General features: G+C 50.2%; 1 protein-coding gene across 1 annotated transcript in view; it reads right to left on the bottom strand.

Moving 5' to 3' along the window:
* cd79a (CD79a molecule, immunoglobulin-associated alpha) overlaps positions 1-9,646 on the bottom strand; it is a 179,146-nt gene extending 169,500 nt beyond the window's left edge. The window contains exon 1 of the mRNA XM_070871272.1: positions 9,579-9,646. Within this exon, the coding sequence (XP_070727373.1) occupies positions 9,579-9,642 (64 nt within the window). The 5' untranslated portion in view covers positions 9,643-9,646. The remainder of the gene's footprint in view (positions 1-9,578) is intronic.
* Positions 9,647-11,577: the final 1,931 nt, after the last annotated feature.

Genomic DNA, 11,577 nt, shown 5'->3' on the forward strand with positions numbered 1-11,577 from the left:
GTGTCTGAGTATGTGTGTGAGTGTGAGTGTGTGTGTGTCTGTGAGTGCGTGAGTGTGTGAGTGAGTGTGTGTGTGTGAGTGTGTGAGTGAGTGTGTGTGAGTGTGTGAGTGTGTGTGTGAACGTGTGAGTGTGTGTGTGTGAGTGTGTGTGTGTGAGTGTGCGTGTGAGTGTGTGTGTGTGAGTGTGCGTGTGAGTGTGCGTGTGTGTGTGTGAGTGTGTGAGTGTGTGTGAGTGTGTGTGTGAGTGTGTGAGTGTGTGTGCGTGTGTGTGTGTTAGTGTGTGTGAGTGTGTGTGTGAGTGTGTGAGTGTGTGTGAGTGTGTGTGTGTGAGTGTGTGTGAGTGTGTGTGTGAGTGTGTGTGTGTGTGTGTGAGTTGTGTGTGAGTGTGTAAGTGTGTGAGTGTGTGAGTGTGTGTGTGTGTGAGTGTGTGTGTGAGTGTGTGTGTGTCTGTGAGTGTGTGTGTGAGTGTGTAAGTGTGTGAGTGTGTGAGTGAGTGTGTGTGTGTGTGTGAGTGTGTGAGTGTGTAAGTGTGTAAGTGCGTAAGTGTGTGTGTGAGTGTGTGAGTGTGAGAGTGAGTGTGTGAGTGTGAGCGTGTGAGAGTGAGTGTGAGCGTGTGAGCGTGTGGGAGTGAGTGTGTGAGTGAGAATGTGTGTGTGTGTTGATGGCAGCTCATCGCCGGTCTGAATATGCCACTCTTACCCACTCGCCCCAGGCCACGGAACCAACCCCAGCACTCCGCACACTGGGCAATTGGCTCCTCTCCAGCCGCGATACAAGCACTGGGGTGGGGGTGGAGTGAGAGGAGGATGGGTGGGTGGGGGATGAGCCGGAGAATGGGCCGGGGTCCTGGAACGAGATGTTTATGTGGAGCTGGTTTTAAAGAGGCAACATCTCACAGACAAAGGTCGATACAGAAACCAGGAGCCTGGGAAACGCCGCACTGTCGGAGGGGCAGTACTGAGGGAGTGCAGCACTGTCGGAGGGGCAGGACTGAGGGAGTGCTGCACTGTCGGAGGGGCAGTACTGAGGGAGTGCCTCACTGTAGGAGGGGCAGTACTGAGGGAGCGCTGCACTGTCAGAGGGGCAGGACTGAAGGAGTGCCTCACTGTAGGAGGGGCAGTACTGAGGGAGCGCTGCACTGTCGGAGGGGCAGTACTGAGGGAGCACCGCACTGTCGGAGGGGCAGTACTGAGGGAGCGCCGCACTGTCGGAGGGGCAGTGCTGAGGGAGCGCCGCACTGTCGGAGGGGCAGTACTGAGGGAGCGCCGCACTGTCGGAGGGGCAGTGCTGAGGGAGCGCCGCACTGTCGGAGGGGCAGTACTGAGGGAGCACCGCACTGTCGGAGGGGCAGTACTGAGGGAGCGCCGCACTGTCGGAGGGGCAGTACTGATGGAGTGCTGCACTGTCGGAGGGGCAGTACTGAGGGAGCGCTGCACTGTCGGAGGGGCAGTACTGAGGGAGCGCTGCACTGTCGGAGGGGCAGTACTGATGGAGTGCTGCACTGTCGGAGGGGCAGTACTGAGGGAGCGCTGCACTGTCGGTGGGGCAGTACTGATGGAGTGCTGCACTGTCGGAGGGGCAGTGCTGAGGGAGCGCCGCACTGTCGGAGGGGCAGTACTGAGGGAGCGCTGCACTGTCGGAGGGGCAGTACTGAGGGAGTGCCACACTGTCGGAGGGGCAGTACTGAGGGAGTGCCGCACTGTCGGAGGGGCAGTACTGAGGGAGCCCCGCACTGTGGGAGGGGCAGTACTGAGGGAGCGCCGCACTGTCGGAGGGGCAGTACTGAGGGAGCCCCGCACTGTGGGAGGGGCAGTACTGAGGGAGCGCCGCACTGTCGGAGGGGCAGTACTGAGGGAGCACCGCACTGTCGGAGGGGCAGTACTGAGGGAGCACCGCACTGTCGGAGGGGCAGTACTGAGGGAGCGCCGCACTGTCGGAGGGGCAGTACTGAGGGAGCACCGCACTGTCGGAGGGGCAGTACTGAGGGAGCACCGCACTGTCGGAGGGGCAGTACTGAGGGAGCACCGCACTGTCGGAAGGGGCAGTACTGAGGGAGTGCCGCACTGTCGGAAGGGGCAGTACTGAGGGAGTGCCGCACTGTCGGAGGGGCAGTACTGAGGGAGCACCGCACTGTCGGAGGGGCAGTACTGAGAGAGCGCCGCACTGTCGGAGGGGCAGTACTGAGGGAGCACCGCACTGTCGGAGGGGCAGTACTGAGGGAGCACCGCACTGTCGGAGGGGCAGTATTCACTGTCTGATTAAGCTCCTGTGAAGTGCCTTGAGACGTTTTACCAGGCTAATAGCACTGTTGTAAATGCCAGTTGCTGCTGTTAAAAGAAGCGTCCAAAAGTCATGTTCATAGAATGCACAGCACAGAAACTAACCTCCACACCAGCCCCTTCCCACCCCTCTCCATCTCACCCCTATCACCATATCCTTCTATTCCTTTCTCCCTCATGGGTTTATCCAACATCCCCTTAAATACATCGATACTATTCACCTCAACCCCTCCCCGTGGGAGCGAGTGCCACAGTCTCATAAATAGATTTGAACATAAGAATTAGGAGCAGGTGTCGGCCATTCGGCCCCTCGAGCCTGCTCCGACATTCAATGAGATCACGGCTGATCTTCGACCTCAACTCCACTTTCCCGCCCATTCCCCAGATCCCTCTTCATGTCCAAAAACCTATCGATCTCCGCCTTGAATATACTCAAATACTGAGCCTCCACAGCCCCCTGGGGCAGAGAATTCCAGAGATTCACCACTCTGAGTGAAGAAATTTCTCCTCATCTCAGTCCTAAATGGCCGACCCCTTATCCTGAGACTGTGACCCCTGGTTCCAGACTCCGTAGCCCAGGGGAAACATCCTCCCAGCATCTACCCTGTCAAGCCCTGTAAGAATTTTGTATCTTTCAATGAGATCACCTCTCATTCTTCTAAACGCAAGAGAATATCGGCCTAGTCTACTCAATCTCTCCTCATAGGACAATCTCCCCATCCCAGGAATCAGTCTGTGAACCTTCGCTGCACTCCCTCTATGGCAAGTATAGCCTTCCTGAGGTAAGGAGACCAAAACTGTACACAATACTCCAGGTGTGGTCTCAGATGTGTATACTCTTATACCCAAATCATCCTGTAATAAAGGCCAACATACCATTTGCTTTCCTAACTGCTTGCTGTACCTGCTGGTTAACTTTCAGTGATTTATGTACAAGAACACCCAAGTCCCTCTGAACTACAACATTTCCCAATCTCTGACCATTTAGAAATACTCAATTTTGTATTTACACCACCAAAGTGGATAATTCACATTTCTCAACGTGATATTCCATTTGCAATGTCCTTGCCCACTCACTGAATCTGTCTACATCACCCATCTCAACATTCCCTGGGTAAAGATGTCTATATCCCCATCTCACCCGTCTCTGGGTAAAGATGTCTATATCCCCATCTCACCCCTCTCTGGGTAAAGATGTCTATATCCCCATCTCACCATTCTCTGGATAAAGTTGTCTATATCCCCATCTCACCATTCTCTGGATAAAGTTGTCTATATCCCCATCTCACCCCTCTCTGGGTAAAGATGTCTATATCCCCATCTCACCCTTCCCTGGGTAAAGATGTCTATATCCCCATCTCACCATTCTCTGAATAAAGTTGTCTATATCCCCATCTCACCCTTCTCTGGATAAAGTTGTCTATATCCCCATCTCACCCCTCTCTGGGTAAAGATGTCTATATCCCCATCTCACCCTTCCCTGGGTAAAGATGTCTATATCCCCATCTCACCATTCTCTGAATAAAGTTGTCTATATCCCCATCTCACCCTTCTCTGGGTAAAGATGTCTATATCCCCATCTCACCCTTCTCTGGGCAAAGATGTCTATATCCCCATCTCAACATTCCCTGGGTAAAGATGTCTCTATCCTCATCTCACCCCTCTCTGGGTAAAGATGTCTATATCCCCATCTCACCATTCCCTGGGTAAAGATGTCTCTATCCCCATCTCACCCTTCTCTGGGTAAAGATGTCTATATCCCCATCTCACCATTCTCTGGGTAAAGATGTCTATATCCCCATCTCACACCTTTCTGGGTAAAGATGTCTATATCCCCATCTCACCTCTCTCTGGGTAAAGATGTATATATCCCCCTCTCACCATTCTCTGGGTAAAGATGTCCATATCCCCATCTCACCCTTCTCTGGATAAAGTTGTCTATATCCCCATCTCACCCTTCTCTGGGTAAAGATGTCTATATCCCCAGCTCACAGCTTTCTGGGTAAAGATGTCTATATCCCCATCTCATCATTCTCTGGGTAAAGATGTCTATATCCCCCTCTCACCATTCTCTGGGTAAAGATGTCTATATCCCCATCTCACCATTCCCTGGGTAAAGATGTCTATATCCCCATCTCACCCCTCTCTGGGTAAAGATGTCTATATCCCCATCTCACCCCTCTCTGGGTAAAGATGTCTATATTCCCATCTCACCATTCCCTGGGTAAAGATGTCTATATCCCCATCTCAGTCCTCTCTGGGTAAAGATGTCTATATCCCCATCTCACCCCTCTCTGGGTAAAGATGCCTATATCCCCATCTCACCCCTCTCTGGGTAAAGATGTCTATATTCCCATCTCACCTCTCTCTGGGTAAAGATGTCTATATCCCCATCTCACCCCTCTCTGGGTAAAGATGTCTATATCCCCATCTCACCATTCCCTGGGTAAAGATGTCTATATCCCCATCTCACCATTCTCTGGGTAAAGATGTCTATATCCCCAACTCACCCCTCTCTGGGTAAAGATGTCTATATTCCCATCTCACCATTCTCTGGGTAAAGATGTCTATATCCCCATCTCACCATTCTCTGGGTAAAGATGTCTATATCCCCATCTCACCCCTCTCTGGGTAAAGATGTCTATATCCCCATCTCACCATTCTTGGGTAAAGATGTCTATATCCCCATCTCACCATTCCCTGGGTAAAGATGTCTATATCCCCATCTCACCATTCTCTGGGTAAAGATGTCTATATCCCCATCTCACCCCTCTCTGGGTAAAGATGTCTATATTCCCATCTCACCATTATCTGGGTAAAGATGTCTATATCCCCATCTCACCATTCCCTGTGAAAAGATGTCTCTATCCCCATCTCACCCCTCTCTGGGTAAAGATGTCTATGTCCCCATCTCACCATTCTCTGGGTAAAGATGTCTATATCCCCATCTCACCCCTCACTGGGTAAAGATGTCTATATCCCCATCTCACCACTCTCTGGGTAAAGATGTCTATATCCCCATCTCACCCCTCTCTGGGTAAAGATGTCTATATCCCCATCTCATCCCTCTCTGGGTAAAGATGTCTATATCCCCATCTCACCGCTCTCTGGGTAAAGATGTCTATATCCCCATCTCACCATTCTCTGGGTAAAGATGTCTATATGCCCATCTCACCACTCTCTGGGTAAAGATGTCTATATCCCCATCTCACCCCTCTCTGGGTATCAATGTCTATATCCGCATCTCACCATTCTCTGGGTAAAGGTATCTATATCCCCATCTCATCCCTCTCTGGGTAAAGATGTCTATATCCCCATCTCACCCCTCTCTGGGCAAAGATGTCTATATCCCCCTCTCACCCCACTCTGGGTAAAGATGTCTATATCCCCATCTCACCATTCCCTGGTTAAAGATGTCTATACCCCCATCTCACCATTCCCTGGGTAAAGATGTCTATATCCCCATCTCACCCCTCTCTGGGTGAAGATGTCTATATCCCCATCTCACCATTCTCTGGGTAAAGATGTCTATATCCCCATCTCACCCCTCTCTGGGTAAAGATGTCTATATCCCCCTCTCACCGTTCCCCGAGTAAAGATGTCTATATCCCCACCTCACCCCTCTGTGGGTAAAGATATCTATATCCCCATCTCACCATTCTCTGGGTAAAGATGTCTATATCCCCATCTCACCATTCCCTGGGTAAAGATGTCTATATCCCCATCTCACCATTCCCTGGGTAAAGATGTCTATATCCCCATTTCACCCCTCTCTGGGTAAAGATATCTATATCCCCATCTCACCCCTCTCTGGGTAAAGATATCTATATCCCCATCTCACCTCTCTCTGGGTAAAGATGTCGTTCTCCCCATCTCACCATTCCCAGTGTAAAGATGTCTATATCCCCCATCTCACCATTCCCAGTGTAAAGATGTCTATATCCCCATCTCACCATTCCCTGGGTAAAGATGTCTATATCCCCATCTCACCATTCCCTGTGAAAAGATGTCTCTATCCCCATATCACCATTCTCTGGGTAAAGATGTCTATGTCCCCATCTCACCATTCTCTGGGTAAAGATGTCTGTATCCCCATCTCACCACTCTCTGGGTAAAGATGTCTATATCCCCATCTCACCCCTCCTGGGTAAAGATGTCTATATCCCCCTCTCACTCCTCTCTGGGTAAATATGTCTATATCCCCATCTCACCATTCTCTGGGTAAAGATGTCTATATCCCCATCTCACCATTCTCTGGGTAAAGATGTCTATATCCCCATCTCACCATTCCCTGGGTAAAGATGTCTATATCCCCATCTCACCATTCTCTGGGAAAAGATGTCTATATCCTCATCTCACCATTCTCTGGGAAAAGATGTCTATATCCCCATCTCACCATTCTCTGGGAAAAGATGTCTATATCCCCATCTCACCATTCTCTGGGTAACGATGTCTATATCCCCATCTCACCATTCTCTGGGAAAATATGTCTATATCCCCATCTCACCATTCTCTGGGTAACGATGTCTATATCCCCATCTCACCCCTCTCTGGGTAAAGATGTCTATTTCCCCATCTCACCATTCCCTGTGTAAAGATGTTTATATCCCCATCTCACCATTACCTGTGAAAAGATGTCTATATCCCGATCTCACCATTCCCTGGTTAAAGCTGTCTATATCCCCATCTCACCATTCCCTGTGAAAAGATGTCTATATCCCGATCTCACCATTCCCTGGTTAAAGCTGTCTCTATCCCCATCTCACCATTCTCTGGGTAAAGATGTCTATATCCCCATCTCACCATTCCCTGGGTAAAGATGTCTGTATCCCCATCTCACCATTCTCTGGGTAAAGATGTCTATATCCCCATCTCACCATTTTCTGGGTAAAGATGTCCATATCCCCATCTCACCATTCTCTGGGTAAAGATGTCTATATCCCCATCTCACCATTCCCTGGGTAAAGATGTCTATATCCCCATTTCACCTCTCTCTGGGTAAAGATGTCTCTATCCCCATCTCACCCCTCTCTGGGTAAAGATGTCTATATCCCCATCTCACCATTCTCTGGGTAAAGATGTCTCTATCCCCATCTCACCATTCTCTGGGTAAAGATGTCTATATCCCCCTCTCACTCCTCTCTGGGTAAAGATGTCTATATCCCCATCTCACACCTCTCTGGGTAAAGATGTCTATATCCCCATCTCACCCCTCTCTGGGTAAAGATGTCTATATCTCCATCTCACCATTCCCTGGGTAAAGATGTCTATATCCCCCTCTCACTCCTCTCTGGGTAAAGATGTCTATATCCCCATCTCACACCTCTCTGGGTAAAGATGTCTATATCCCCATCTCACCCCTCTCTGGGTAAAGATGTCTATATCTCCATCTCACCATTCCCAGTGTAAAGATGTCTATATCCCCATCTCACCATTCCCTGGGTAAAGATGTCTATATCCCCATCTCACACCTCTCTGGGTAAAGATGTCAATATCCCCATCTCACACCTCTCTGGGTAAAGATGTCTATATCCCCATCTCACACCTCTCTGGGTAAAGATGTCTATATCCCCATCTCACCCCTCTCTGGGTAAAGATGTCTATATCTCCATCTCACCATTCCCTGGGTAAAGATGTCTATATCCCCATCTCACCCCTCTCTGGGTAAAGATGTCTATATCCCCATCTCACCCCTCTCTGGGTAAAGATGTCTATATCTCCATCTCACCATTCCCAGTGTAAAGATGTCTATATCCCCATCTCACCATTCTCTGGGTAAAGATGTCTATATCTCCATCTCACCATTCTCTGGGTAAAGATGTCTATATCTCCATCTCACCATTCTCTGGGTAAAGATGTCTATATCCCCATCTCACCATTCTCTGGGTAAAGATGTCTATATCCCCCTCTCACCATTCCCTGGGTAAAGATGTCTATATCCCCATCTCACCATTCTCTGGGTAAAGATGTCTATATCCCCCTCTCACCATTCCCTGGGTAAAGATGTCTATATCCCCATCTCACCATTCCCATTGTAAAGATGTCTATATCCCCATCTCACCATTCCCAGTGTAAAGATGTCTATATCTCCATCTCACCATTCCCAGTGTAAAGATGTCTATATCCCCATCTCACCATTCCCAGTGTAAAGATGTCTATATCCCCATCTCACCATTCCCAATGTAAAGATGTCTATATCCCCATCTCACCATTCCCTGGGTAAAGATGTCTATATCCCCATCTCACCCCTCTCTGGGTAAAGATGTTTATATCTCCATCTCACCATTCCCTGGGTAAAGATGTCTATATCTCCATCTCACCATTCCCAGTGTAAAGATGTCTATATCCCCATCTCACCATTCCCTGGGTAAAGATGTCTATATCCCCATCTCACCATTCCCTGGGTAAAGATGTCTATATCTCCATCTCACCATTCCCAGTGTAAAGATGTCTATATCCCCATCTCACCATTCCCTGGGTAAAGATGTCTATATCTCCATCTCACCATTCTCTGGGTAAAGATGTCTATATCTCCATCTCACCATTCCCAGTGTAAAGATGTCTATATCCCCATCTCACCATTCCCAGTGTAAAGATGTCTATATCCCCATCTCACCCCTCTCTGGGTAAAGATATTTCTCCTGAATTCCCCACAGGATTATTAGTGACGATCTTATATTGATGGCCCCTGGTTCTGCTCCCCACCACAAGAACACACATATTCTCACTGCCCCCTCAATCAAACTTTTCACAATTTTGCAGAACTCTATCAGCCCGCCCCTCATCATTGCCTTTTCGGGTGCAATATCATCCCAGCCAGATCAAACGTCCCTGATAGTTGTTGGCTTTCAGTTCTATTATCACCCTGGTGAATCATTGTTGCACCTTTTCTGGCACCTCTTGATCCTTTCTATAGCATGGCCGCCAGAACTGTGCTCAGTGCTCCCAGTGTGACCCAAACAAGGACTGACGCAAGTCCTGAAGTCAGGCCCTTCCTCTCAGTGCCATTACCGAGCTACGACATTAATGTTCAGGCTCATCTTCGAGTCGGGAGATTCACCCCCTCCGGCGCTTTGCAGATCCCTACCTTCTCCTCTGACAGCCGGCTCTGAGACATCCCCCGCAGGCCGACACACCCCTCCGAGGCCCCCACCGACCATCGCTAGGCACTACCCCCTCCCCCCCACCTTCCAACCCCTGCCTCCACCTTCCAACACCACCTCCTGGCCTCACAAGTCCCCCCTCACACGCCACTGAGCTCCCCCTCCCTCACTCCGAGACCTCTCCCCCCACACTCACCGTCGACCACAGTTGCCAACACCAGGAGTCTCACCGCCAAGGTTGGGAACGCAGCTCTCGCCATCGCCGATCCTGCCCGTGACACTGCGCTGGCGGATTGATCTGCCTCCCGCAGCGTGTGATGTCTGAGCCCCCAGGGACTGAGCCAGTGAGTGAGCGAGCGAGCTGACTCCCCAGGGGCTGGGCTGTCCGGATGTTTATCTCTCTCTCGCCGACACGGCCGGCTGCCCATCGCAGATGTTTCTGAACTTCTCCTTTCCTCGGTTCGCCCAGCGGAACAAAGCTCAGAAAATCACCAGCAGACCGCACCCCTCTCACCCAGCCTGAACCCCCTGGGAGTGTTTGATGGGACAGTGTAGAGGGAGCTTTACTCTGTATCTAACCCCATGCTGTACCTGCCCTGGGAATGTTTGATGGGACAGTGCAGAGGGAGCTTTACTCTGTATCTAACCCCCTATACATGGCCTGGGAGTGTTTGATGGGGCAGTGTAGAGGGAGCTTTACTGTGTATCTAACCCCCTGTCCCTGCCCTGGAATGTTTGATGGGACAGTGTAGAGGGAGCTTTACTCTCTTTCTAACCCCGTGCTGTACCTGCCCTGGGAGTGTTTGATGGGACAGTGTAGAGGGAGCTTTACTCTGTATCTAACCCCCTGTACCTGTCCTGGGAGTGTTTGATGGGACAGTGTAGACGGAGCTTTATTCTGTATCTAACCCCGTGCTGTACCTGCCGTGGGAGTGTTTGATGGTACAGTGTAGAGGGAGCTTTACTCTGTATCTAACCCTGTTCTATACCTGCCCAGGGAGTGTTTGATGGGACAGTGCAGAGGGAGTTTTATTCTGTATCTAACCCAGTGCTGTACCTGCCCTGGGAGTGTTTGATGGGACAGTGTAGAGGGAGCTTTACTCTGTATCTAACCCCATGCTGTACCTGCCCAGGGAGTGTTTGATGGGACAGTGCAGAGGGAGCTTTACTCTGTATCTAACCCCGTGCTGTACCTGCCCTGGGAGTGTTTGATGGTACAGTGTAGAGGGTGCTTTACTCTGTATCTAACCCCATGCTGTACCTGCCCTGGGAGTGTGTGATGGGACAGTGTAGAGGGAGCTTTACTCTGTATCTAACGCCGTGCTGTACCAGCCCTGGGAGTGTTTGATGGGACAGTGTAGAGGGAGCTTTACTCTGTATCTAACCCCCTGTACCTGCCCTGGGAATGTTTGATGGGCCAGTGTAGGGGGAGCTTTACTCTGGATCTAACCCCATGCTGTACCTGCCCTGCGTGTTAAATATTGAATAACTCCACAAGGCTAAGTACGGTGAGCTAATTCAGACATGACCTTACTCCAGTTTATTTACTCTCAAAGTGAGGATTCAACATGGCTGCCAACATTATATACATGGCTTGCACGTGTCTGCCAGTGACCATTAGCACTCCGACAGTCGCGCCCTCTGGTGTCTGGTAAAACCCAGTTCACATACATAACATCATTCCCCCCAAAGTCCTTGGTACAGGTTGTATTTACAAGTTGAGATGGTCCGGGGCCTTCCGCTCCCTGGTTGATCTTCTCAGTTCGAACCCAAGCTTGGGTAGTTAGTAGGACCATTGCTGCATTGCGGAGCAGTCGGTCTGAAAGGACTGTCGAGGATGGTCGGTTCGTCTTTGTGAATGACACAAGGGTCAGCTAATGGTTGGATGTGTGTTGGTTGGTCGATGATGATGTCATCTTCAGTTTGTTCTGGGTTGTCTGTGAATCACAGTTTGGTTTGGTCGATGAGCCTCTTGCACGTTTGGCCATTTAACAGTTTGTCTACTCACACCCGGTTCCCCTCCTTGGCCAAAACCGTGCCAGCAACCCACTTTGGACCATGACCATAATTCAGGACAAACACAGGGTCACGAACAGCAATGGCACGTGATACGGCCGCGCGATCGTCGTACCATCGCTGCTGTTGCTTTCTGGTTTCGACGTGATCATCGAGATCCGGGTGTACAAGGGAGAGCC

The sequence above is a fragment of the Pristiophorus japonicus genome, unplaced genomic scaffold, assembly GCF_044704955.1.
Source record: "Pristiophorus japonicus isolate sPriJap1 unplaced genomic scaffold, sPriJap1.hap1 HAP1_SCAFFOLD_234, whole genome shotgun sequence".
Classification (NCBI taxonomy): Eukaryota; Metazoa; Chordata; class Chondrichthyes; family Pristiophoridae; genus Pristiophorus; species Pristiophorus japonicus.